The sequence below is a fragment of the Muntiacus reevesi genome, chromosome 10 (assembly GCF_963930625.1).
Source record: "Muntiacus reevesi chromosome 10, mMunRee1.1, whole genome shotgun sequence".
NCBI classification, from domain to species: Eukaryota; Metazoa; Chordata; class Mammalia; order Artiodactyla; family Cervidae; genus Muntiacus; species Muntiacus reevesi.
This window is the reverse complement of record NC_089258.1, coordinates 48,577,879-48,605,255: the sequence shown is the minus strand read 5'-3', so window position 1 is coordinate 48,605,255 and position 27,377 is coordinate 48,577,879. Positions and strand designations below refer to the sequence as shown.

Sequence of the window (27,377 nt, the reverse complement as noted above, 5' to 3'; positions counted from 1 at the left end):
AAAAGAGGAGGAAATCCTTGAATAATTAATAGAAACAGAATCATCCTACCCTAAAAAGAATGCAGATACTAATATTCATCTGGTCATTAGACACTAAATAAGTCAGACTAATTTATCAAGCACAAAACCAGACACTAGGGATATAAAGAACAACGATTCCCGCTGTAAAGAGGGTGAAAAGCATTTTGACATAAAGCTATAATCCAGTCAAAGTACAGGTATCATCAGATATATGTATAGTCAAGACTACAAAGGAGACAAAACTGGCAACCTGAAGGGGGAAGGTGGTCAGGAAATCTTGAAGGAAAATGTGACCCAGTTCAGACTTGGAGGGTGAGGAGTTTGGCAGGCAAGGTGGGACAGGATGGTGTAGACAGGACAAACATGCAAAGGGAGGGACAGCAAGGGCTCCTTTGGAAATCTGAGAGGAGTTTGTATGGATTTACCAAGATGTCACTTCAGAGATCAACATTCAGAAGAGAGTAAGTCTTGGGAAGAATTGTGGCAAGACTGGGAGGAAGGTGAAATGATATAATAATCAACTGGGAAAAAAAAGCCTGGATGAGAGAAGATGGAATGGGCACCAAGGCTGCAACAACGAAGACGCAATGGCAGCGTGGGCTTCAAGAAAACCAGGAGGAGGTGGAATAAAGGAACCCTGGCGCGGGGGTGAGGCAGCCTTGCACTTTGGTGGACCATGGAGAACTGGAGAGCGGGAGCGAGTGAGCGAGCTGAGGGGAAGAGCGAGACCATCTGGGAGAAAGGGAGAGACAGCAGCACGGAACACGGGCCGCTCCAAGAAGCACTCACTTCAGCAGAGCGGGAAGGGTTATGCAATCAGCAGTGAACATCCTCTGTCTCTCATCAACACAAGACAAGAGGTCCAGAAGTGGGCGGTACAGCTCAAAAAGAGGTGCGAGACTGCAGCAAGATCCTTCATAAAGGGACCTTTAGAGGAGGAGTAAGACAAGTCGCTTGGAAATGGTCTGAGTTCACAGAGGGAAGACGTTTCCTGATTCTGAACAGGACGGTAGAAATGACGCCCCGTAGTTTACACTAGTGTGGCTTGTAAAGCCACTATGGAGGCTCCACTGATTTTCTCCTTATTTTTGAGAGGACACAAGAACTCTTTCATCGTCTGCAGTAGCTTGTGATGCTAAGTTAACAAGGCAGCCAGTGGTTCAAGGTACAACCTCTGCTGTCTTCCTGCACTGACGCTGGTGGGACACGGCTTGGAGATCCAGAAAGTTTACCTGTATTCACGGCTTATTCCTGGGCTTAACTGGATTCATCACACGTGAGAAGAAACATAAACATAGGGCATGTATCTTAACACTGTAGCTGTGAGCTGACGATCTCAGAAATGAAGATACAGTGAAACTGCAGTGTATGGACAACCTCAAGAGAAGTGGAAACTCTCACCCCATCACCTTCTGTACGTTAGTATAGAATGTCCTCGTCCCGCTCTTTCTCTGCTCACATCTATGCAGGTAAGCCATCCAGCATTGCTCTTATAGAATGCCCATGACAGAAAGAAGAAAAACAAACTTCTATGTTTTCAACACTGTTGTTCATGAAAAAAAGAAAGCATAGCAGCATGCTGTTCCTTAAAAGGAAAACACTTGTCCAAATACAGCTATGCAGCACCAAAAGGTGATCAAAGCCGACAAGGAGAGATAACCATAGGAAATAATTCACTAACCAGCAAGGAAGAGCTCGCAGATATGAAACACAGTACTTAATTTTAGCAAAAGCACTTTCTGGAAGTTCTAAAGCGGTGAGTTGGGGGAGAGCAGGTCAAAGTGAATATCTGGGAAATAGCCTAGTTGATTTTGTTTTAATAAGATCAAAGGGAGGTCAAATGAAACAAACATACTTGTTTTAAGAGTGACAAAAAAGAAACGCTTTAAAAATAAAACATTCTTTAAATGTTTTGGGTTTAGGTACCATTTCAAAAGCAAACAGTGGAAACATTTTTCCTAAAAAAAAAAAAAAAAATGTAAAGAGGCTGATTCATGTTGATGTACAGCAGAAACCAACAAAATACTGTAAAGCAATTATCCTTCAATTAAAAATAAATAAATCTTTTTAAAAGTGAAGAGATAATCCACACCTTTGCCAAGATTATTGATTTCAATCACTACTAATATAAGCTACCCTAGATATGTGGGCACCGCCAAAATCATATATTTGCATGAATTTTGACTATAGAAAACATTTGCTCAGTTGTGTTCGACTCTTTGAGACCCCATGAACTGTAGCCCACTAGGCTCCTCTGTCCATGGAATTGTCCAGGCAAGGATACTGGAGTGAGTAGCCACTCCCTTCTCCAGGAGGTCTTCCCAATCCAGGGATCAAACCCGGGTTTCCCAGATTGCAGGCAAATTCTTTACCATCTGAGCCACCAGGGAAGCCCCGTAGAGAACATAAAAGTGAGCAAATCATATAGGAAAAAACATTAATTCTGGACAAATGTCCTCAATTCAGACCTGAGAATTTTCTATTATCTAGACCTTGGCAGCTACATCATTTAAGTATCTTCAGAAAAAGCTCAATCTATGGATAAGAGACCCCAGCTATTTAAAAATAAGCAGCTCACTAGATGTGTCCTTCAGAGTATTATCCCTTGGCTTTTAATTTGATGATAAAATCAATGCTCTGAAGCTGGGCCTCACTGCAGAAAGCTGGTGCAGAAATCTTTAACTTAAGTGAATCTTTTTGTAACTTAACTGTCCTTTTTCATGTATTTTTTCCTTATGTGAATCTGTTTTTTTAATTAGGAGAATTACAGCAACTCTTAACATTCAGGGGTTTTTTTCCCCCTAAAAAATATAATACCTTTCTAAATGTTCTCAAACAAAGCAATAATAAAATGATCAGTTTTATTGGTCAGTAAAACATCAGTATCAATTTTGATACTCATATGTTGGATAAAGATGAACTGTTTATAGTAAAAGGAAAAAAAAAACAAGCACAGAGAAGATGAAACATCTGAGTTATTTGTCAACACCCAATTTGTTAAAAAACACATACACACAAATATCATGATATTGTAAGATGCTTTATCTAACAAACTTAGCATCAACGCTCAAAGTGCCAGGGGTCAGCCTCCACCCGACTCCTGGCCCTGAGTGTGCTGGGGACCAGAGGCCATGGAACCCTAACAGCAAGGAGCACAGTCCTCAGAACGGAACGGCTCTGTCCCCCAGAGTTCCTCGGCTGGAATCCCAACCCCAAGGTGACAATGTCGGGAGGCAGGGTTTCGGGGGTGATTAGGTCACGAGGGTGCAGCCTTACAAAAGGGACCCCTGCACCTCTCCTGCTTGCCATACCAGCTCCCCGTGAGAAGACGGCCATGCATGAACCAGGAGGTGGCCACGCCTGACCATGAACCTGCCTGGCCTTGACCTCAGCCTCCAGAATGCTCTTCATGAGCTGTCTAATCTGCTGAGTTCCATCCCAGTAGCCTGCGCAGACTGGACTGCCATAACCACTTCTGCACTCAGGAACGGGCTCCAAGGAGAAGAGGGGCCAGGCGAGGAATGAGGCGGGACCCAGGCCGCCCAGTGTCCCAGAGAGGAGGAGGGGTGTGCACGGGAGGGCCGGGCAAGGGTGGCCCCACGGGGCTCCCGCAGGCCCCACCTGGGACCCCTCTGTCTGTGCAGCACCTCTCAGACAGAGGACAACAGACGACGGTCCACAGAATGACGTGAGGCATCTGAGCCCACACTGCATTCCGCGGGAGAAGGGCGTCCAGGGTGGGTGGCCGGCCTGAGCCTGCCTTTCAGTCCCGCCGCCACTCGCAGGCAAGTAAGAACCGGCTTCAGATCCCAGCCCCTGCGGGCAGTCTGAGAAAGAAAATTGCTCAGACAGCTCAGCTCCTGTGAAGGGCAGAGTTTTTTCACCATATACTCTCAATATACCCTAAACTCAAAGAGTCTGGCCTTGGGAAACAAGCGGGGCAAACTTGGGGGGAAAAGGCAACCTCATGGGATGTCTGAGACAAAGATACACCCTTGTTCCCTCTGGCCCTGAACCTCGGGGCTCACACCGTAGCCTCAGCCTGGGTTTGGATTCCTAGTTTGCTATCTGTTGTCCCATCTCTGTGCTAAAACTTCACCCGATGAGCTGGAGAGACAGAGTAAAAAAAAAAAAAAAAACTCAGAAACAAAGAAAGAAAAAAGCCCCAATCTGATCAATGCTGAGAAAGATTTGGTGCCTCTTCACATTTTTACTTTATTTGTTTACTTTGGCTGCATCGAGAGGCTTGTGGGATCTCAGTGCCCTGGCCAGGAGTGGAACCCAAGCCCTCGGCGGCTAAAGCACCGAGTCCTAACCACTGGACCACCAGGGAATTCCCTTTGGTGTTTTTTAAAAGAATGAACAGAATTAGATTAGAACTAGTGGATTTATTCAGAAGTAGAAAGCAGAAGACATTTCCACAAAAAAATAAAACAGCGTATCTTTAAAGAAGTTTTCGAAAAACCGAAATTCACTGATAAGGAAGGGCAGAGTGAGAACCCCTGCAGAGCAGCCTGCCCGATTCTCAGCCATTGTATGTTATCCTGACTCACCGCTGATACGTTCACTAAACCCCAACGCACACCCAAAAGCCACAGAGGCATGTGCCAAAATCTGCGTGAAATGCCTCCAGCTTTATTTTCTAAGAGGCTGTGATAATGCCTCATTGATTGAGTTGTGGCTTCATCTATCACTCTTCTATTCAACTCCTTCCCATCTGAATAATGCTGTTTTAACTTCTTTTTTTTAAAACTAGTAATATCCAATAATTCATATTCTTAAGTATTTATTTGGAGAGCAGTCACTTTGAAATCAAGCAGAGAGGGTTGAGCAGACTTAAGGAGAGGAGAAGCAATAAATTTCTTGTGACAAGAGAGGACAGCGCTGCTCCTCCAGAGAAGACTGGGAAAAAACCTGCTGGGAAAACCACCCATGTGTAAAGTGGACGCAAGCTTTGTGGAGACACACGTGCGTCTCCACGTGTGCACATCCTGGCACCTTACCAACATGCAGATGATGGCTCCCACCCACACTGAGGCCTGCAGGCCCCTCCCCGCCCTCTCCGGGGCCGCTCTCCGGAGGGTCCTTGGCCCATGCGGCCCCTTCCGAGAGGCACAGCCAGCCGTAACAGAGCAGAGGAGCAGGAGTGGGTGTCTTCCCAGGGCCGTCTCCAGGGACAGAAGGCTCTTTCCAGAAACCTCCCAGCAAGACTTCCCTTAGCGTCTCTCTGGGCAGAAGTGAGTCATGTTTCCAAACTGGGGAGAGAGACGGAATGATGGAGATGCGCTTGGATCTCTAACTGTCTGAGAAGAGGGTGGGGGCAGGGGGTCATCACATTAGGCGGGAACAGTCCCCTGGCACAGCGGCTGCTCAGTGAGGAAAGCATTTAGGGAGTTCCCTCGGTGGCACGAGTGATAAAGAATCCCCCTGCCAATGCAGGAGGTGCAAGAGACACAGGTTCCGTCCATCAGTGGGGAAGATTCCCTGGGAGGGAACAGCAACCCACTCCAGTATTCTCGTTGGAGAACCCCATGGACAGAGGAGCCTGGCGGGCTACAGTCCATGGGGTCACAGAGTCAGACACCACTGAGCCGGCGTGCATGCTGGCGGCCTGCAAGTCAGGCCTCTTCACTTCCAGTGCAGGGGGTGCGGGTTCAGTCCCTGGTTGGGGGCTAGGGTCCCACATGCCACACAGCCTGGTCAAATATATTTACATATATATATATATAAAATTTTTTTAAATGCTACTGGAAAAAGGAGGGGTGGGACACAGAGTTGCATGTCTTTTCCTTCTCTTCAGCTCCTTTACTCCCAGAGAATCCATTTTGTTGAATTAAAGACTGCTACTTCAGCTAGTTACTATTCTGCAGTTTTGCACAGCTCAGATTAATTTGATATTTCTAAGCCAGGTTACCAAGGTTACGATCCCTTTGGCTAACATTCCCCAAATGTCATATTTAGTGAGCTAGACCTTCGGAACCAGCAGCTGTGACTACATCGGAGCGTGCATCTCGAACCTGCCCAGTCCCGGAACCCCTGAGGCAGATGCTAACGGGGTCTCTCGCAGTGTCCTCTGCATCCAGACCTTTGGTGGGGGCGGGGGGGGGGGTTCTACATTGGCTCTGCCTTTACAGGCCCAAGAGGACTGCCGGGGGCTCACGAGAGTGGCTTCAGCGTCAGCCCAGTGGCCCGCACGCCTGAGGCTTTCTGAAGCACATGTTTAGAACGCGGCACACAGCAGCCAGCGGACACAGAAAACAGTGAAGAAAAGGTGGCGCTCTTTGAAGGTTCTTTTTTAATGTTTTCTACATAAATATTTTTTTCTCATACACAAAAAGAAAAAAAAAAACACAACAGCAGGCTAACGGAGCCATAAGCACTTGTTACACCTCCCAGCAGCAGAGGTTCTCGGATGGACTCAGAGTCGCATCCGCTGGCAGACTGAACACCTGTCATAACGAGCAACCCCCCGCCCCCTTCCACTGCCAACTCCTGCGCTTTGCCAGGAATGGCTCATCAAAGCAACTACAGATCCTGGTGCCAGAAATCTTGGTCCCTGCAGGCTCTGCCAGCTGCTCCCTCAAACTACCCGCCAAGGCCCCCACGGGAGGCAGGCCCCATCTTACTGCTCTTGGGGGGGTGGGGGCGTCTGAACAATAGGCAGCTATTTATGGGGATATTTACAGAGGGGGTCATCCTTCAGGAAGCGCGGTGGTTCTCCTAAGAGGGTAACAACAGCATGCTCATGCAGAACTGTCAAGAAGCAAAATAAATATCACCTGTCATTTGGGTGAGTCAACGGCTCTTTCAAGTTGAAAGTTAAACTTTCATAACAAAACAACCCACAAGATTACATGCTTCCAGCCAAGCGCACTATCTAGTGGCAGGCAGCCGGGGTCCTGGGATCACTGCAAAGGCTAAGAGCACATTCATAAACAGCAGCGGCTCTAGCAGCGCAGTGGTGAGCTCACTCAGGGGCCTGTGGGAGGAGAGGAGGCTCTAGGAAGCATCAGCTTGGGTTTACATCGAGACGGCGCAGATGCCCTCTTTCCTAGATAGATTATGACGAACACAACATCACTGGGTGACGGTTAAAAGCACTAGGATCAGTGTAAGATGCGAACTCAAAAAAGCAGAAGGGAAATGCATGCAGCCTTTATTCACTCAGTAAATATTTACAAAACATCAATTTTGTGTGTCATGCTATATTACAAAGAGTATCAAAAGATGAAAGCTTGTGTCCTGGAAGACGCACAGGCTAATAAAATATGTGAGAACAAGCAATTACTGGAACATATGCAAGTCATTACTCTTCATTTGTTTTCTACTCAGTATGAGAGATGTGGAAATTTAAGCACTTGATCGGGTATGTAGTGTCTTCTTCCTTCTCTTTGTTTTTAACTACTGTTATCGTAAGGGTGGGCTTCCCATGTGGCAAAGTGGTTAAACAATCCACCTGGCAATGCAGAGACACAACATACGCAGGTTCAATCCCTGGTTTGGGAAGATCCCCTGGAGGAAGGCATGGCAAACTCCTCCAGTGTTCTAGTCTGGGAAATCTCACAGAGGAGCCCTGTGGGCTACAGTCCCTGGGGTTGCAAAGACTCAGACACACCTTAGCGACTCAACAATATAATAAGTGCACCTGTATAATTTTAACTGTTGGGCTCCTCACTTCTCTCTAAGTCTCCAAGCTGATGAAAGCCAGTTAGACATTCCCTACTCTCTGACCCAGCGTTTGCCCTCTCATGACAGACCTGCTTGGTACAGAGGGCTCCAAAGCAAGACTTAAAAGCAGACCCTCTTAGGGAAGCTGGGTTTTCTTGTCCAGTTGATGACTTACAAGAAGAACTGTGTTAAGGCTGATAATACTTGAACAACAATAACAAAAGTAACAAAAGTAGCAGAAGAAATACTTTGGAGGAAAAAAAATCCCACATATTCATATATGTTTACTGTATAACTAGCATTAACATTATATTTATCTTCATCAGGGTCTATGTGTGACAATATTAAACAAGCAAAAGAGAAACAGGTTACGATTTGTCATAACATTTCATGCTTGTCCTTCTGAAAAGACGGCAGAAATATATTTCCTTGCCAATGACCCACATATTATAAGCTAAGATAATGGAGGTAATGGCACTGCTCAACTGGAGTCTTAAAATAATAATAGGTTCAACAAATTTATAAGCATATATTTAAAGTAATAAGTCTAAAAAAGACAGTTTCCCACCAATGTACAAGATGGCTTTTTCCATAAAAGTGAGTACTAAACCAAAAAATCTCTAATGGAAATAATAGCTCTCAGATTTTGTAATTCTTTATTGAGTTGTATCTGTTTTCAACTCTTTAAGAGATGGTTAGCATGTCTTTTGCAACCAATGACTTGAATGTTCATCTTAAAAATTCTGCTGACTTGGTCTCTTGTTGTTCTTTTCTCAGAGAAGGATTTATCCTGTCGCTAATTAGAGAGAAAAAAAATTTTTAATGGCTATTAAAATTCACCCATTATGTCCAGGAATGACAGACTAAGTAGTTCAGAACAACCTCCCCACCGTGAACAATTAGTCAAGCTGGACTAGATACAGACGCACTGACGGAGATGCTGCCACGCTGATAAGACAGCAGGTCACGGAGGAAGAGAAGCCTGCAGGTGAACCATGGGGACAGCTGGCCTCACAGACAGAGGAGCTCAACCTCAGGTCACCTCAACTCTTGGCAGGAAAATAGGCCAAAAACAAGCAAGCATATTAGAGAACATATGGCAGAAAACTAGGAGAAACAACAGATAATAAAGACAGAAACTAAAGCCAGAAAATGCAGCTATTGGGCTTAGATTTGGAAACGACTATGATTATGCACAGAGAAATAAAAAACAAACAATTTTGGCAGAACACTGGAAATTAAAAAAAATCCAAATAGAATGATGAGAATTGAAAATTACAAACAGGTTTTAAAATTTAATATATAGGTTTATCATAAGAATAGCATTGCTGCTGCTGCTGCTAAGTCACTTCAGTCGTGTCCGCCTCTGTGCGACCCCAAAGACAGCAGCCCACCAGGCTCCTCTGCCCCTCGGATTCTCCAGGTAAGAGCACTGGAGTGGGTTGCCATTTCCTTCTCCAATGCATGCATGCATGCTAAGTCTTTCAGTCGCGTCCGCTTCTGTGTGACCCCATGGACAGCAGTCCACCAGGCTCCTCTGTCCACGGGATTCTCTAGGCAGGAATACTGGAGTGGGTTGCCATTTCCTTCTCCAAGAATAGCACAATAGTGCTCATTTCACATGCTAGCAAAGAAATGTTCAAAATCCTTCAAGCTAGGTTTCAACAATACAAAAACTGAGAACTTCCAGGTGTATAAGCTGGATTTAGAAAAGGCAGAGGAACCAGAGATCAAATTGCCAACATCTGCTGGATCATACAAAAAGCAAGAGAGTTCCAGAAGAACATCTACTTCTGCTGCATTGACTTACATTAAAGCCTTTGACTGTGTGGATCACAACACACTGTGGAAAATTCTTAGAGAGATGGGAATACCAGACCACGTGAACTGTATTCTGACAAACCTGTACGCGGGTCAAGAGGCAACAGTTAGAACTGGACATGGAACAGCAGACTGGTTCCAAATTGGGAAAGGAGTAAGTCAAGGCTGCATATTGTTACCCTGCTTATTTAACTTATATGCAGAGTACATCATATGAAATGCTGGGCTGGATGAAGCACAAGTCTGGAATCAAGATTGCCAGGAGGAATATCAATAATCTCAGATACACAGATGATACCACCCTATTGCAAAAGTGAAGAGGAACTAGAAAGTCTCTTGGTGAGGGTGAAGGAGGAGAGTAAAACAGCTGGCTTAAATCTCAACATTCAAAAAACTAAGATCATGGCATCTGGTCTCATTACTTCATGGCAAAGAGATGAGAAACAATGGAAGCAGTGACAGAGTATTTTTTTGGGGCTCCAAAATCACAGCGGATGGTGACTGCAGCCAGGGAACTAAAAGACGCTTACTCCTTGGAAGAAAAATTATGACAAATCTAGACAGCCTGTTAAAAAGCAGAGACATCACTTTGCCAACAAAGGTCCATCTAGTCAAAGCTATGGTTCTTCCACTGCTGCTGCTGCTGCTGTTAAGTCACTTCAGTCGTGTCCGACTCTGTGCGACCCCATAGGCAGCAGCCCACCAGGCTCCCCCATCCCTGGGATTCTCCAGGCAAGAACACTGGAGTGGGTTACCATTTCCTTCTCTGATGCATGAAAGTGAAAAGTGAAAGGGAAGACGCTCAGTCGTGTCTGACTCTTCGTGACCCCATGGACTGCAGTCTACCAGGCTCCTCTGTCCATGGGATTTTCCAGGCAAGAGTACTGGAGTGGGGTGCCACTGCCTTCTCCGGTTCTTCCACTAGTCATGTACTAATGTGAGTTCAGTTCAGTTCAGTCGCTCAGTCATGTGTGGCGCTTTGCAACCCCATGGACTGCAGCAAGCCAGGCCTCCCTGTCCATCGCCGACTCCCAGAGTTGCTCAAACTCTTGTCTGTTGAGTCAGTGATGCCATCCAACAAACTCATCCTCTGTCGTCTTCTTCTCCTCCCTCCTTCAGTCTTTCCCAGCATCAGGGTCTTTGCCAATGAATCAGTTCTTTGCATCAGGAGGCCAAAGTATTGGAGTTCCAACTTCATCATCAGTCCTTCCAATGAATATTCAGGACTGATTTCCTTTAGGATGGACTGGTTGGATTTCCTTGCAGTCCAAGGGAATCTCAAGAGTCTTCTCTAAAACCACAGTTCAAAAGCATCAATTCTTCGGTGCTCAGCTTTCTTTATAGTTCATCTCTCATATCCACGTTTTCTATGCGGCTCAGCTGGTAAAGAATCTGCCTACAATACAGAGACCTGGCTTTGACCCATGGGTTGGGAAGATCCCCTGGAGAAGGGAAAAGCTACACATTCCAGTATTCTGGCCTGGAGAATTCCCAGTGCATGAGGTTGCAAAGAGTTGGACACAACTGGGAGACTTTCACTTTCACATCCATACATGCTGCCGCTGCTGCTAAGTTCCTTCAGTCGTGTCCGACTCTGTGCGAACCCACTGACAGCAGCCCACCAGGCTCCCCCGTCCCTGGGATTCTCCAGGCAAGAACACTGGAGTGGATTGCCATTTCCATCTCCAAAGCATGAAAGTGAAAAGTGAAAGTGAAGTCGCTCAGTCGTGTTCTACTCTTAGCAACCCCATGGACCGCAGCCTACCAGGCTCCTCCATCCATGGGATTTTCCAGGCAAGGGTACTGGAGTGGGGTGCCATTGCCTTCTCCCATCCATACATGACTAGTGGAAAAACCACAGCTTTGACCAGATGGACCTTTGTTGGCAAATGTGAAAGTTGGACCCTGAAGAAGACTGAGCATCAAAGAATTGATGCTTTCGAACTATGATGCTGGAGAAGACTCTTGACAGTCCCTTGGACCGCAAGGAGATCAAACCAGTCAATCCTAAAGGAAATCAATCCTGAATATTCATTGGAAGGATTGATACTGAAGGTCCGATACTCTGGTCACCTGATACAAAGAGCCAACTGGAAAAGACACTGATGCTGGGAAAGACTGATGGCAGGAGAAGGGGGTGACAGAGGATGAGATTGTTGGATGGTGTCACGACTCAATGGACAAGAGTTTGTGCAAAGTCCGGGAGATACAGAAAGAACAGGGAAACCTGGCATGCTACAGTCCATGGGGTTGCAAAGAGTCAGACACGACTTAGTGACTGAACAACAATAAAAACAGACCTATACAGGGTGAAGAGTAAAAGAGAAGATACCCAGGACAAAATAAGGAGATCAAAAAGGAAAGACATATACAAATACAGAAAAATCATGAGGCATGGGATACTGAAGGCTCAGCTAACACATGGAGAGAATCCCCAGAAGTAAAAGAAAGAGAAATGAGAATTCTCCAAAGCAGAGGGAAGACTGCAAGTCCGCGACCTCGGCGCTGGCTGACAACAGAAGCAACCGAGGTCGAGAGGCATCCGCCTGGACTGCTGGGTGCACATCCTCTCCAGGCTACTCCCCTAGCCAGGCTGGGGCCCCTACACACTGGGACCCCTACACACAGGCTCCCCGATTTCCACCCCATTATACCCTACAGAACTCAGGATTCACAGCCTCACAGGCTTGCTCTGCAGGGCTGCCCAAAGGATGTTACTTTACCTGTAGGTGTTACCTCAAGTTTAAGATTAAAAAAGGTCATCAGGGTCCTGAGACACATGTGTTTTAAACCATTTTCATAACTACAGAAACAGTATGGATGCTAGCTTTCATGTGGAAATACAAAAATACGATCCTATATTCTACACATGAGAATTTTCTGTCCCAGTAGAGGCATTAGCAGATGAAAGGTATTTCCTGTAAAGCTGCTTTGTGGTTTAGTCACTAAGTCGTGTCCAACTCTTGCGACCCCATGGACTGTTGCCTGCCAGGCTCCTCTGTCCATGGGATTCTCTAGGCAAGAGTACTGGAGTGGGTTGCCATTTCCTTCTCCAGGGGATCTTCCTGACCCAAGAATGAAACTTGGGTCTCCTGCATTGCAGACAGACTCTTTACCAACTGAGCTACGAAGGAAGCTGCTTTTATTCAACGTTAAATCCAGTTGCAAGATTTTTTTTAAAAAAATGGTCAACAATTGTTGCACTTGATGGAATCTAATCCCTTAGATATATATTTATACATAAAAACATAATTATGTTAAAAAGTCTGAAATTTCAGTTTAACACAGATTGTCTTGAAATCTAATAAAGAATGAAAACAAGCAGGTAAGACCTCAGTTTTGGTGAGGGAAAACAGAAATGATTGGACACTACCATAACCCTCAAGACTAACATTTCATTGGTAAGTCACAGATCTGAGACCTGTATTTAATTCACCAATACAACTCTTGTGTCACTCCATAGTAAACTTTTAACACCAGGCAATTAAACTTAGTGCTTTTGCTGACTTGCTATTACATAAGATAACAATATAAACACTGCTCCCTAACTAATATTCAAAGATCTCAAAAACTGCCAGGAAACTGTATCTTTAAAATTTTAAATTGCATTTTAAAAAAGCTGTTATTGCTCTTCACTTTAACCTGTACAGTGATAAACCATGACCATTCATCTCTATAGTGCTACCTAAATTCACACTTCTAAAATACTTAGCCATTAAGCAAATAAAATCAGGATTTTGTTTTTGTCCTTGTTTTTTTAAAAGTCTAAAGAATAAAATCAGTTTATATGAGAAGAGTTCAGAAACAAACAGAACTTCTTCCAAGATAAATTGCTTGTTTCAACTACACTAGACATAGTCCCTAAGGCATAAAAGTGGTTCCAAACTCTGTTTCATATTAGAACTAGTTCTGGAGGAATCTTTAAGAATTCTAGGGCCCAAGATGCACCCCATATTAAAGACATCAGGATGTCTAGGGGTGTGAGTCAGGTACCCCAACAACTTCAGATCCCCGACATGGGACAAAGCAGGGGGCCACTGCCCTCAGGCATGACGAGCTCTCGATTCATTAGAGAGAAGGCTGTGCAGTGAATGAGGACAAGAGTAATGGATCAGGACAAAGGTCTGGGGAAGGCAGGAAATCCGGGCTGTGTCCTCTGCCCTGAGGAAGGCAAGGTGAACCCTCTGTGCTGAGAGCCAGGTTCCTTCCTGAGGCGGGAGACTATACTGGATGGGGGCTTTCACAGGAAACCCCAACTCACAAGGTCCCAGGCAAAACTTGAGAGTCCTGTCACTTAAGAGTCCTCCAGGGGCATCAGACCCAAACAGACACGTCTCCAGAGAAGACATCCAGGTGGCCAAGAGGCACACGAAAAGAGACTCAACATCACTCATTACTAGAGGAACGTGAATCAAAACCACAAGGAGTTACCACCTCACATCTGCCAGGATGGCCATCATCAAAAGGTCTACAGACAATAATTGCTGGAGAGGGTGTGGAGAAAAGGGAACCCTCCCACACTGCTGGTGGGAAGGTAAACTCGTGTAGCCACTCTGGAGAACAGTACTGAGGTTCCTCAAAAACTAAAAATAAAGTAACCACTTCTGGGCAAATATTCAGGGGAAATCCTAATTTGCAAAGATACATGCACTCCAGTGCTCACTGCAGTGCTGTTGACAACAGCCAGGACGTGGCAGCGACCTGCATGTCGCGACAGGTGAGCGAGTAAAGAAGTCGTATGGTGTGTGCGTGTGCATGTGTATATCACGCGTTGTGCTTAGCCGCTCAGTCGTGTCCCACTCTTTCCGACCCCATGGACTGTAGCCCAGCAGGCTCCTCTGTCCAAGGGATCCTTCCTGCAAGAATACTGGAGCTGGTTACCATTTTCTCTTCCAGGGGATCTTCCCAACTGAGGGACTGAATGAATAAAGAAGTGTGGTGTGAGTGTGTGTATGTAAACGTAATGCTCAGCCATAAAAAAGAATGAAACAATGCCATTTTGCAAGAGCACGGATGGACCTGGAGATAATCATACTGAGTGAAGTAAGTCAGACAGAAAAAGACAAATACCATAGCATATCACTTATCTGTGGAATCTAAAATACGATGCAAATGAATTTATTTACAAAACACAGACTGATGAACATAAAACATGGCTCCCAGAGGGTAAGTGGGGTGAGAGAGACGAGGAATGTGGTTCCCGCAAACCAGCAGGGGCCAGTCCCTTGCAAGGTGGACGGGACCCACGGGAAGGAGCAGGGCAGGACAGAGTGCGCATGTGACAGGCAGCAGAGACATGAGTGCTGGCCCGGCTCTGCCCTTCATTTTCCCAAAGGAAAAAGGCTAAGTGGCCACGTGGCACCGAGGAAGAAGGCTGGGGCACGGAAACCCATCCTGGACGCGGCCGCGGGCCACCGGCTCACACAGGGCACCGGGACAAGGCGGCCGCCCCGGGCAGGTCTGCAAGCTGCGCCAGGCTCAAGGCAGTCCCCACGGTCACGACACGGGAGCCGGCGGCCCAGGGGGCTTCACACGTGCTGGAGGGCTCGGCGTTTCTTTCCCTGCGAATCTGTCTGCCCTAAAAATTGCCTCCTTCCCGACTGCTCCGTGTTCATCACCACAGCTGTCACCTGGATTTCGGGTTTCACTCTATGAGAGTTTGTGGGCCTGGTAACAATGTGGACAGGATACGAGGGGCTAATCCAAGAGCTCGGCTGTGAGAGCGCATGGTGAAGAAGCAACAAGTGTAAGGTCCTCCCGGAGCGGGGCCCGCGGGAGCCTCAGAGCCTGCCTGAGACAGTGGGGAGGGGAGAGGGGAGAGAGAGGAGTGGGGCCCGCGTGAGCCTCAGAGCCGCCCTGAGACAGTGGGGAAGGGAGAGGGGAGAGAGAGGAGTGGGACCCGCGTGAGCCTCAGAGCCACCCTGAGACAGTGGGGAGGGGGAGAGGGGAGAGAGAGGAGTGGGGCCCGTGTGAGCCTCAGAGCCACCCTGCGACAGTGGGGAGGGGAGAGGGGAGAGAGAGACGAAGGGGGAGAGAGAGAGATGAGGGGAGAGGGGGGGAGAGAGGGGAGGGGAGAGGGGGGTAGAGAGGGGAGGGGGGAGAAAGAGGAGGGGGCAGAGAGACAGAGGAGTGGGGTCAGAGAGAGGGAGAGAGAGAGAGGAGGGGGGAGAGAGAGAGAGGAGTGCGGAGAGAGAGAGAGGAGTGCGGACAGAGAGAGGGAGAGAGAGACGAGCCGGGAGACAGAGAGAGAGAGCAGGCTGCACGCCCAGTCGCAGCAGCAAAGCCTTCCCCCCGAGGGCTTTGGGTCAGGCTGTGACCACCTCACAAATCCCAGATGGCCGGGTTCTTCACCTCCTACCTAGTGGCTGTTTACTCGGATTACAGAACAACAATTGCTGGCTCAGCCAATGCTCTCTGCTCGAGGGAAGCTGGTGGCGTTTTTACAAGCGAGAAATGCCCTGGCAAAGGTGCGCAAGGAGGTTGGCTCCACCAGTAGTAACTCTGTCCTGAATGTAAGCAGTGCTCTTGGTTTTATTGTCAGAGTTTCCCAACATCCACCCATAATTAATTTTTTAAAAATCAAACGCAAGCTGGACGGAGCAGTTTGTGTGGCATTAACCCAGGGCAGAACAGCACGGCATGGGCAGCAGCGGCAAGCCTGAAACGACGTTTGCACACACTGACCTTCTGGCCTCTCCCCCTCTTCCTGGACTCCTCCCGCGGTCTGCAGAGGTCCTGGCAGCCTTTCTGTGAGCCGGCCACAACACTGTGTCCTGTTGCTCCGCTTTTCACACCTAAAACCCAAGCGGACTGAAGATTAGTTACAAGTTTCCGTGGCCTGAGATACTAATGCAACTTAGGCCGAATAAACTTTTTAAAATTAATTCTCTTATTCTGGCAACAGGAAACTATAGTTTTTGACAATAAACATTGCGTACTGCTTGCTCTTTGAGATCTAGTTATAACATTCCGTTGATTATGTTCCAATATCTCAAGGAATTCATAACTCAAGGGTCAGAAACCACCGTGCCTGTCATGTGACAAAGCACTGGTCCCACAGAACCCCGTTTGTCCAGCTGGTGGCCTGATGACGCACCGGGACGCCCCCAGGGGCTCCCCTGCTGGTCCGGGGGCTAAGACGCCCGGCTCCCAGTGTGGGGGCCCGTGTATCCCAGGTGCTACAACTAAGCGTTCTCATGCCACAACTGAGACCCCGCACAGTCAAATAATTTTTTTTTTTGAAGATGCCTAAACTTTATGTATTATTCAAACTCCGATTCTTAAGTTTTGATCTAATCATCAGAAACCAGATTCTCAGAGAAGGCAGTTCTGTATTAGAGGAAATAAATATTAGCTCTGGAGCAAGTCTGAGTTACTCTAGAAAACAGCCTTTGGTACGAAGTTTCAGGTTACAATCTATATAAACGAGAGATGGTGATTTTATGCCCCACAAACTTCCACCTCAGACCAAACTCGTGTCCTGAAAACACATAAGCCAAAAGGAACATATTCGTCACGTCAAATGAGGCTTCATCAGATGCTAAATGGTGTAGAAACCCTAAGCAGCCAACAGTGGAGTGTGAGTTATTTAACTGAGATGCTTCAACGACAGCTGCAGCATCGTATCCTGCTCCTTGATCTCATTCTCTCTGCCCCAAAGAGCCTGCCTGCTGTGTGACTTTACACTCTGAAGCACTCAGCGGACCAGCCACCACGTACACGCCTTCAGTAGTGTAGTGAAGGGTACTCTCGACATGAAGGGCACACGGCAGCCTCGGGCGACACTCGGGGCCCAGTCACCGCCTGCCTACAACGCCATCGCCCTTGGACGCCGATGCACTTGTCAACAAGGTATCTACACGCAGGAGCTGCCCACCAAAGATGTTTAGACACACAGATACTGCCCCATCCTTAGAAGGAAATGGCAACCCACTGCAGTATTCTTGCCTGGAAAATCCGGTGGACGGATGAGCCTGGCAGGCTACAGTCCCTGGGGTCACAGAGTCAGATGTGACTTAGTGACTAAATAACAACAACAAAGTGTTTTGTAGACAAAGATCCAGAATACACATTATTGCCGCTTAACACCTAAGACAAACATTGCTAATGACATGTTTTCACAATCATGCAGTCAGTCAGTCACAGACTGGTATCAGCAAATGATATCTGTGGTTACGTTAAAATACCAGTTCACAGAGAGCTTCAGTCGTTGACTAATGCTTTCTTTAAGGATGTCATCAGTAAACTGCAAGTAGCTGAAAGGGCCCAGAAAGGAGAGAGCAGGTCGATCCCATTTCCTTGCCGCAGTTCGGTGAGCAGACGCCGACCCCCAGCGTCCTGGCTCCCCCACCTCCTGGAGACCCTTGCTGTCTGCTCCTCGAGTGGGCTGTCATCACCTCCAAGGTGATCTCACCCCAGCTCAGCAAGTCATCCATCACTGAAGTTCCTCATTTTATGCCTCTTACGAAGACCTCCCAGCTGAGATGAGGCTTGATAAACCCAGCACCTAGCGGACGTCTACCGTGAATGCCTCCGAGACCCTTCAGCTGGCGTGCTACATACACCCTGTATCTGTTCTTCCTCCAGCATGCCCCAGTATGGTGAGTGTTATCAACCATCCAGGACGAAAGTCATAAATCCCAGACTCTCTTCTCTCCTCACGCTCACTCTTCATTACACAAGTGATTCACTGCCTTCATTTCAAAGGGAAAAAAGGCCAAATACAAAGGGAAAAAATTCACAGCGCCAGAATGTTTATCATTAAGTTATGCTGCCTGAACTTTGGCCAATTAAAAATCTGTCTGGGTTCAAGTACCGATACATCAAGGTGAGAAAGTGACCCCAGCTGACTCTCAGAGGCCATCAGTTAAATCACTACCTCCCCTCACCTAGCGGAGATAAGCAGGATTAAGAACTATTTCAATACTGAGGGCCAATCTCTCTGGGGCAGAACCCTGGGGAGGCAGCATGAGAACACACGGTTGAGAAAAAACATTCAATTTCTTAAAAGCTACGTGGCCCATGGCAAGGTCCTGCCCAGGGCAGAGCAACACAAAACCAACTCTTACTCTCAACACCCATCCTCCTGCACACCCCACCTTCCTACTTCCAAGACACAGAATTAAGACTAATAACACTACTGCTAATAACATATTTAAGCAATTACTATTTACCGGAACAAGACACTCTGCAAGATCAAAGACCAAAAAGGTTTGAGAGGGCTGATCTAAGAATCTATAATTTCAATGACAAAGGCATATACTATGACATTTTAACACTGCCTGAATGGGAAATTTCTTCTGAGCTCCTAAAATCTGAATAAGGAATTACTTAAGAGCGATGTAGAATGCAGAATTTTGAGACTGTGGGAACAAAGTCCTTTCTACATATTCTTTTGGGATTTGGGATACATGCAAGCTCACAGGTTCTATGCAAGCAAGACACAGCTGATGATTCGCGCACACACACACACACACAGATGCCAAAACATCGAGTTCATTTTGTTAACAAAGAAGCCAGTGTGAAACGGATTGCCAGTCCAGGTTTGATGCATGAGACAGGATGCTCTGGGTTGGTGCACTAGGATGACCCAGAGGGATGGGATGGGGAGGGAGGTGGGAGGGGGGTTCAGGATGGGGACACATGAGCACCCATGGCTGATTCATGTCAATGTATGGCAAAAGTCACTACAATAGTGTAATTAGCCTCCAATTAAAATAAATAAATTTATATTAGAAAAAAAACTGAAAGGTCAAGGAAAAAAAAAAGCCAAACTAAAATTTAATCATAATCTTCAAAAGATGATGTGGCATCATTTCCTTTATAATCATTGTACAGATAATTAAAACATGGATTTTAAACACGCAGACCAGTTTTAATACCATATAACCCCTCCCATCAGGAGTCACCTCTCCATCTTTCACTGTTACCCTGCTGGTGCTCACGTGTTGAACACAGCAGGTGCAGAGTACACATATGATTAATTAGGAAACAAATGAAGTCAAGTAATCAACAGGTTCTAACACCTTCCTTGTAGTCAGCCTTCCTGCTAAGGCTGAGTAACCTACATCGAGCTGCCAGGACCGCTCACCCGGTGAGAGGACTGGCAGGTTCCAGAGGAGAGGATATGGGCAGGCACTCAGGTTAAACATACCTCAGAGGCAACTCCTGTAAACCTCCCGCCAGACACTCGATGCTCTGGCAACTGGCAAAATGGATTAAAGAAAGGATATCACCAGCTTATCAGTCAGAGTAAACGATGCCAGCAATGTCTCTCAGTTAAACTCAGGGACGGGCTAAAATATCACAGGACCCTCCTACCCCTGTATGAACAGGGCAGGTGCCAAAGCTGGTACCTGGGGGTCATATTGAAGACTTGATCCCAAATGGCTGCATGAGAAACCATAGGGCTGAGGGCTTCCTAGCAGCCTGATGCTGCCCAGTATCCAGAAAGGAGCCCTGAGAATCCTGTCCGCCTCTTGTGAACCTTTCAGATCAGGTGCAGACAGAGGAGCCTGGTGGGCTACAGTCCATGGGGTCACAAGTCGGACACAACTTAGCGGCTAAACCACCATCACCACCACCACAGTTAACCTAAAGGACGACACCTGAGACGCCAGCACACTGATCTGATCTGTGGACAGTCCCCCATTAGCATGCCAAACTGTTTAACAAATACCTGTGTGTCTGGAGACTGACTTGCCTTCCATAAGAGCTGGTAGACAGAGTTCGAGTTATAGAAATGTGTTAAGAAGCCTTCATCAGCCTCTACCGGCGACTATTATTTATGAAAAAGAACCTAATAACTGGACAGGGCCGAACAGTTTAGATAAGGTATGTCTCTGTGCTGACACACAACTCCATCATTCACAGACAAGCCTCAATCAGACCAAGGGACCGGGGGAGGGTGGGGGCCTGGGAAGGATCTCCTTCTGCTCTTGCCCACGGTCACGTGGCACCAGTGTAAGGAAGTCCTTCAGCGACCTTTGTTAGTGAAAAAGCATCAATGGCCCGGCTGTGCAGTAGTTCAGGAGGAGTTGGATTGATCAGCTTGACCATGAGGACCCACCCAGGTGGCTGCCTAAAAAGCTGTGGTCAGACGTCCCAAGTGGGGAGGGGGAGCGAAAGTCATTTCCACACGTTAAATAACAACGAGTAGTATTATACACTTCCTGCCCTGTGGTGCCAGAAGTTAAAACCGTGGGATCTCAATTCTCCTGAAAATTTGACGTGATCTATTTCCCACAAGCTAGCTACAGTTCCAGCAATGACTTACAGACCTTGAGGAAAGGGCAAAGCACACATTTACTCAAAACCGAGGTGACTGCATAACTGACATGCTTCTTCTGCACCGGGAGAGCCCGCTACAAAGAACATGTGGGGGACACTCTCGGGGAATCCCACAGACCTTTCCTAGACAAGCATGAGCTCCAGGAAGACATTTGCTCAGGGACTGGGAGCAGGATCTGGCAGTCCCCATCCATGTGAAATAGCATTTCCAAAGGTGAAATCCCTAAAATCATACTACGTGGCAGCATTAGGAAACATTAACATCAATTTTGGTGACAAGAGCTCTTAATCTGAACCCCTATTAAGTTATCCCTCCCCCAAAGGAGAATTCTATCCTCATTAGAATTGTGTTACAAAAAAATTACTGAACTTGTGAGTTTCATCAATAAAAAATTGGTGAAAATGGTTTTCTCACTATACCTACATATCTTGATTTTGCCTGATCCACAAAGTTTAAAATATTTTGACTTGTTACAGGAAAACTTCACTGACTCCTGAAATACATTTAAAGATGAGGCAGTTCTGCTGCTCCACTGACACCAATATGGAAATGCCTGACACATTTCAAAGACAAAAGACGACATTAAGGCAACAGGATACCATAGTCCTACCTATGCAGTAAAACCTCCCTAGGACGTCTTGAACTTACGGCGCTTGTGGACAACCCCCCCACCCCCGAACATCTGGAAAGAAATGCACAACTGCTGGCAGCCTGTCTCTAGCAGACACCAACCACGGCCTGTTCACGAAGCACCCAGGGTTACATCCAAAACATCAATCACAACTGGCTTCTCATCACACCTGGAAACAAAAGCAAAGCACCCCAGGCTTGCCCCTGCCTGACAGCACTTCCTCCCAGTCGCTCTCAGCCCAGGGAGTAGCTGCTGCTGCAGTGGTCTCACTGCAGCTCCTACGAGCATTTTCTAACTCAGGACATTGGCACTTGCCGTTTCCACAGGCTGAAACACGGCCCCCAGCCACAAGGTACCTCTTCTCCTGTGCCCAGGAGGGCCGAGGCCACCACCTCCGAGAAGCCCCCCTGGGCTGCCTTCCCTAACCAGCACACTTCTGCTCATGCTTCCTGCTACCTGACGTGACGCTGACGTTCCTGTGCTGTCCATCCATCTCATTAGGACACGGCCTCTGCGTGTGTGGGGTGGGGGAAGAGGGGGCCACTGCCCGCTTCTCTCCCATCTCCCTGGTAATCAGGGGACCATGGGACACAACAGCTGCATGGAAATAGCTGCTAATGAACCAGCAAAAGGAGGCGGGGTCAGAACAGTTTTACTCTTTTTAGCAATCTGTCTTACACTGAGCATGTGCTTGTTTAGTTTATGAAACTAGAAAACAAAGTTTGGAAAGAAAAAACTACTGGTTAATAGGGAACGTTTCATGCAAAGATGGGCACAACAATGGACAGAAACAGGATGGACCTAACAGAAGCAGAAGATATTAAGAAGTGGCAAGAATACACAGAAGAACTGCACAAAAAAGGTCTTATGGGCCCAGATAACCACGATGGTGTGATCACTCACCTAGAGTCAGACATCACAGAGTGGAAGTCAAGTGGGCCATAGGAAGCATCACTATGAACAAGCTAGTGGAGGTGATAGAATTCCGGCTGAGCTATTTCAAATCCTAACAGATGAAGCTATTAGAGAGCTGCACTCAACATGCCAGCAAATTTGGAAAACTCAGCAGTGGCCACACGACTGGAAAAGGTCAGTTTTCATTCTAATCCCAAAGGGCAATGCCAAAGAATGTTCAAACTACCACACAATTGTGCTCATCTCACATGCTAGCAAGATAATGCTCAAAATCCTTCAAGTTAGGCTTCAACAGTACATGAACTGAGAACTTCCAGATGTGCAAGCTGGATTTAGAGAAGGCAGAGGAACCAAAGATCAAATTGCCAACATCTGTTGGATCACAGAAAAAAAAAAAAAAAGAACTCCAGAAAAACATCTACTTCTGCTTTACTGACTACGCCAAAGCCCTTGACTGTGTGGATGACAACAAAGACAACAAAGTGGAAATTTCTTAGAGAGATGGGACTATCAGACTACCTCACCTGCCTTCTGAGAAACCTATATTCAGGTCAGGAAGCCACAGTTAGAACCAGACACGGAAAGACAGACTGATTCCAAATAGGAAAAGAATATTGTCACCCTGCTTATTTAACTTATATGCAGAGTACATCATGAGAAACGCTGGGCTGGAAGAAGCACAAGCTGGATCAGGACTGCAGGGAGAAATATTAATAATCTCAGATATGCAGATTACACCACCCTAACAGCAGAAAGCGAAGAGGAACTAAAGAGCCTCTTGATGAAGGTGAAAGAGGACAGTGAAAAAGCTGGCTTAAAACTCAACCTTCAAAAAACTAAGATCATGGCATCTGGTCCCATCACTTCATGACAAACAAATGGGGAAACAAGGGAAACAGTGGAAGACTTTATTTCCTTGGGCTCAAAAATCACTGCAGATGGCAAGTGCAGTCAAAGACTCTTGCTCCTCGGAAGAAAAGCTATGACCAATCTAAATGGTGTATTAAAAAGCAGAGACATCACTTTGTTGACCAAAGTCCATCTAGTCAAAGCTATGGTTTTTCCGGTACTCATGTAGGGATGTGAGAGTTGGACCCTCAAGAAGCCCGAGAGCTGAAGAATTGATGCTTTCAAATTGTGTTGCTAGAGAAAACTCGAGAATCCCTTGGACAGCAAGGAGATCAAACCAGTCCATCCTAAAGGAAATCAGTCCTGAATAATCATTGGAAGGACTGACACTGAAGCTCCAATACTTTGGCCACCTGATGCAAAGAGCCGACTCACTGGAAAAGACCCTGATGCTGGAAAAGATTGACAGCAAGAGGAACGCGCAACAGGGGATGAGACGTTTGGATGGCATCACTGATTCGATGGACCCAAGATTGAGCAAACTCTGGGAAATAGTGAAGGACAGGGAAGCCTGGTGTGCTGCAGTTCATGGTGTCACAGAGAGTCAGACAGGATTGATTGAATGAATGACAACAATTACTCCAATGGTTACTTTTTAAAAAATCAGGTTTCTGCCTCCATGCACTTTTCTACTAACATTTATTTTTGAGTCTCTAAGTAACTTGTCCTCACAAGCTCTACAGCACATCTTAGACACTACCAAGGGCAATGAGTAAAAGTAAACAGAAAGCAGAAATTGAAAAAAGACTTTTATTTCAACATCAGGATTTGGAGAGGCACAGCTTGACATACAGACTGGGCTTTGCTGCTCCGCAGTTTCAGCATCTCTCGACCTTGACCGTCTAAGACGGCTGCAGGCAAAGTGCATTTACCTGTGCTGGCTTCCCAAAGAGGGGAAATTCCAGACGGGCCGACTATGGACCTCCTAAAACATCGGTGGGTCCTGATTTTACATAACAAAACAAACGGATAAGGTTAGGTTACAAGATAGTTAGGTCTTTTCCTGCCCTAAATTCAGTGGTTTTCTGTCTACTGAAATGACATAAAACAAGGGGCATCTAGATGTCCTGACATTAGTGCACTGAGAATATCTGACCCCATCTCTGAGTCAGACTGAGTTATTCTGGGGTCCTTCCCACACTCCAAGACCCCAGACCCCACAAGACCCTGGACGTGGGGTGAGCCCCAGAGGAGGACGATCACTGCTCGCAGTGTTGGGCCGCAGGGTGCTTCACACTACCTGAGAGCAGATTTTTATTTTTACTTGACTTACGTTTGCACATCATTAAATATTATAAAGCGGTGATGAAAACAGAGAACGAGAACGTAAGGTTCAAGATCAGAATCTTCTTAATTACTACAACTTTGTATACCCACTGTTTTCTATTAACTTAGATCTGACATCATTTTAAACGAAATATTTTGAAAGCACATACCAACCATAAAGGAACATAAAATAAAGGTTGTCAAATTTTATGTATTTTATAAATATTTAATAAAGTTTTATATAGATGAGAAAGCTCAGATATAAACATGTTAATAATACACAGACTAAATTCTCTGAGATGATTCTGAGGAGTCTAACCCCAAGGGAAAAATTCGCAATACAACTATGTCCATTTTAATCCCTATGACTTCTCCATTTTAAAAAGGTTAAGACGGGCGAAAAAAAAAGATGAAGGTTAAGATGATTTCAGGATTTAACAAAATAATGAAGAATAAACTTGGCCTCATTGAAATTTTAACCCAATCTTTAGGTGGAGATGATTTAAGTTCATGATTTTTCACTTTTGACTGCTGAAACCTATTTGTGCATATAATCAGAAAGTCAAAAAGGTTTTCTATTGTTGTTACTTTTGCTATAATGACATAGTCTGCTACCATGGTTTTAATTAGATAAGAATAAGTCTATTTAAATTATACACTTAAAGCAAATAAAAAGAAGTCTAAAAAGGTCTATTACAATGAACTACTTGCTTAAAGTGTTTTTAAAAAATTATTTCTTCAGAACACCAGATAGTTTTTTCAAAATATTGATAACTTACTTTCACATTTATGCTTTTGTCTTTTCTTGACAAAAGGCATGATTTACACTGCCATAATTTCCCTTCTAAAATAAACAGCCTCCCTGTTATAAACAGATCATTTTAAAAGCTCTCCACTAGTGTGCCTCTTTGCTCAGTGATGCTGCAGTGAGAGGCTACAGTGAAACCAGGACAAACACCCTCTCTAGGTCATTCTTCACAAAAGACAGCACCTATAGGACTTAGAGAAATGTATTCATAACAACAGGCTTAAGCAAGGAACCTAGAACCTCCTTAGGGCAGTAAGCTGTCTATTCCTCAGAAATAATGAATTTACCATTGTAAATATGAAACATATATTCTTCAAAGTTTTTTTAAAAAGGGAAAAAAGAAATATTTTGCTTATGAAAAAGCTGTTAGGTGTGGCAGACGGACGCCCTGTTGCACATTCTCAGAGCGCAGAGACCCGTAAAAGGAGGCTCACGTACTTTCTCTACTCCCTTGGGCTGGCGCTTCCCTCTCCGTGGATCCTTCCTCAGCACAGTCACCTACAGCGTTCAGTCCACCCTCACTGTGCGCTTCAGCAGACTCCATCGTTTCGGGAGGAGGGCCTTCTTTCGGCATGCTCTGGGTGTCAGTGCATTCTTTCCTCTCCTCCCTGCTTCCTTTCAGAGGGCTGGGGTCTCCCTGTGGTCCCGTCCAGGGCACAAGTCCACTGGGGGCGTGCAGAGCGTCACCCCCAGCGGGGCGGGCATCGCCCCCGCCCTGGGCCTCGGCCTGGGCACAGAGTCCGGGGGTCCCGTCAGCAGCAGGCATGCCCCCCGAGGTCCCGCCGCCCAGCCCCGCGTCTGCCCCGGAGAGCGCAGGCCTCTCCAGGCAGGGGCCAGGCTTCGCCGTGGAGCAGGTGCCAATGGCGGGTCTGGGGCCTCTGCCGATGAGGGAGAGGTCAGCCCTGTCCAGGAGGCTGGTCCTCTCGGTCTTGGAAAGGCTTCTCTGGCCTCGGAGCGGAGGGGGGCTGGAGGGCAGCTGCTCCCCAAGAAGCCCCTCCGAGACCCTCTCCTTGAGATTGTCAGGAGAAAAGTAATCATCGTATGAGGACCCCTCGAGGGCCAGACTCTTGACAGCGGGCCTCCGCACAGAGCACAAGCCGCTCTCCGCCTCCCACAGCCGCAGGCAGGCTGCAGGGCGCTGCCTGAGGGACCGCCTCCTCTTCCGCCCCTCCTCTGAGGCTGGCCAGTTCTCCGGAGTCTTCCTTCTCTTGACAGAGGAGTCCATGGCTTGTGCATGGCCCTTGGGGCGGCCTTTTGTAGCAGAGGACACAGGAGACAAACGCCTCTTCCCGCCAGACAGCCCCTGGGCCGCCGGCTGCAATGGCTTTGAGACAGGGGTGACAACCCCGCCCGTAGCCCTGCTCTGCTGGGGGGTCTCTGCCTTGGGAGGACTGCTGGTGGATCTGGGAGGAGTCCAGAGACCCAGGGGACGGGAAGCTGCTGAGGGGCCGCCACGGCCTGTCTGCAACACCGGCGACGCAGCACACAGATCACTTTCCCTCTCAGTGATGAACTCGCCCCATTTCCTCTCCTGGGTCCCACTTGCAGAGCCTCCACAAGGATCGTCAGCAGACATGGGCAGATCACCGGCAGAAGAGTTGCCTGGAACACATGAAAGACGAATTCACTTTTTAAGGGTTTAAATTAGTATAGAAATACTTGTCAGTACAATACAATGATGCTCCCTGAGCGCAGCTCCTGGTGCAGAAGGATCCTCCTCCCGCCCTGTCAGGACGGCTTCCAGCTGGCACTTCCAAGCAGGAAGCCCAGGCTCCCTGCGCCTCAGACAGGACGGGGTCGAGAGGCGGGAAGGCCGGGGTCCCCACGCCTCAGACAAGATGGATCGGGAGGCAGGAACGCACTCTGGACGCCCACCCGCTGGGTGCCTGGCTCCAGGAAGAGTCATGGACCCTCAAGGAAGCTGGGACTCTAGATGGAAGGCCGCCACGTCCAGGCTCCAGCGCTATGGACTCCACACCTGAGGCGACAGCGGGTCTTACCCCACCCACAGCATTAACGCTCTACTCAGAGGGGAAGAATGGAGGTAG

The 27,377-nt window shown here is 47.0% G+C and overlaps 1 protein-coding gene across 3 annotated transcripts in view; it reads right to left on the bottom strand.

The window, feature by feature from the left end:
- MCPH1 (microcephalin 1) overlaps window positions 1-27,377 on the bottom strand; it is a 219,970-nt gene that overhangs the window by 162,492 nt on the left and 30,101 nt on the right. For all 3 annotated transcript variants that reach the window (XM_065901537.1, XM_065901536.1, XM_065901538.1), the window contains 2 exons: window positions 25,768-26,931; window positions 16,195-16,304 (listed from right to left, as the gene is read on the bottom strand). In XM_065901537.1, the coding sequence (XP_065757609.1) occupies window positions 16,195-16,304; window positions 25,768-26,931 (1,274 nt within the window). The remainder of the gene's footprint in view (window positions 1-16,194; window positions 16,305-25,767; window positions 26,932-27,377) is intronic.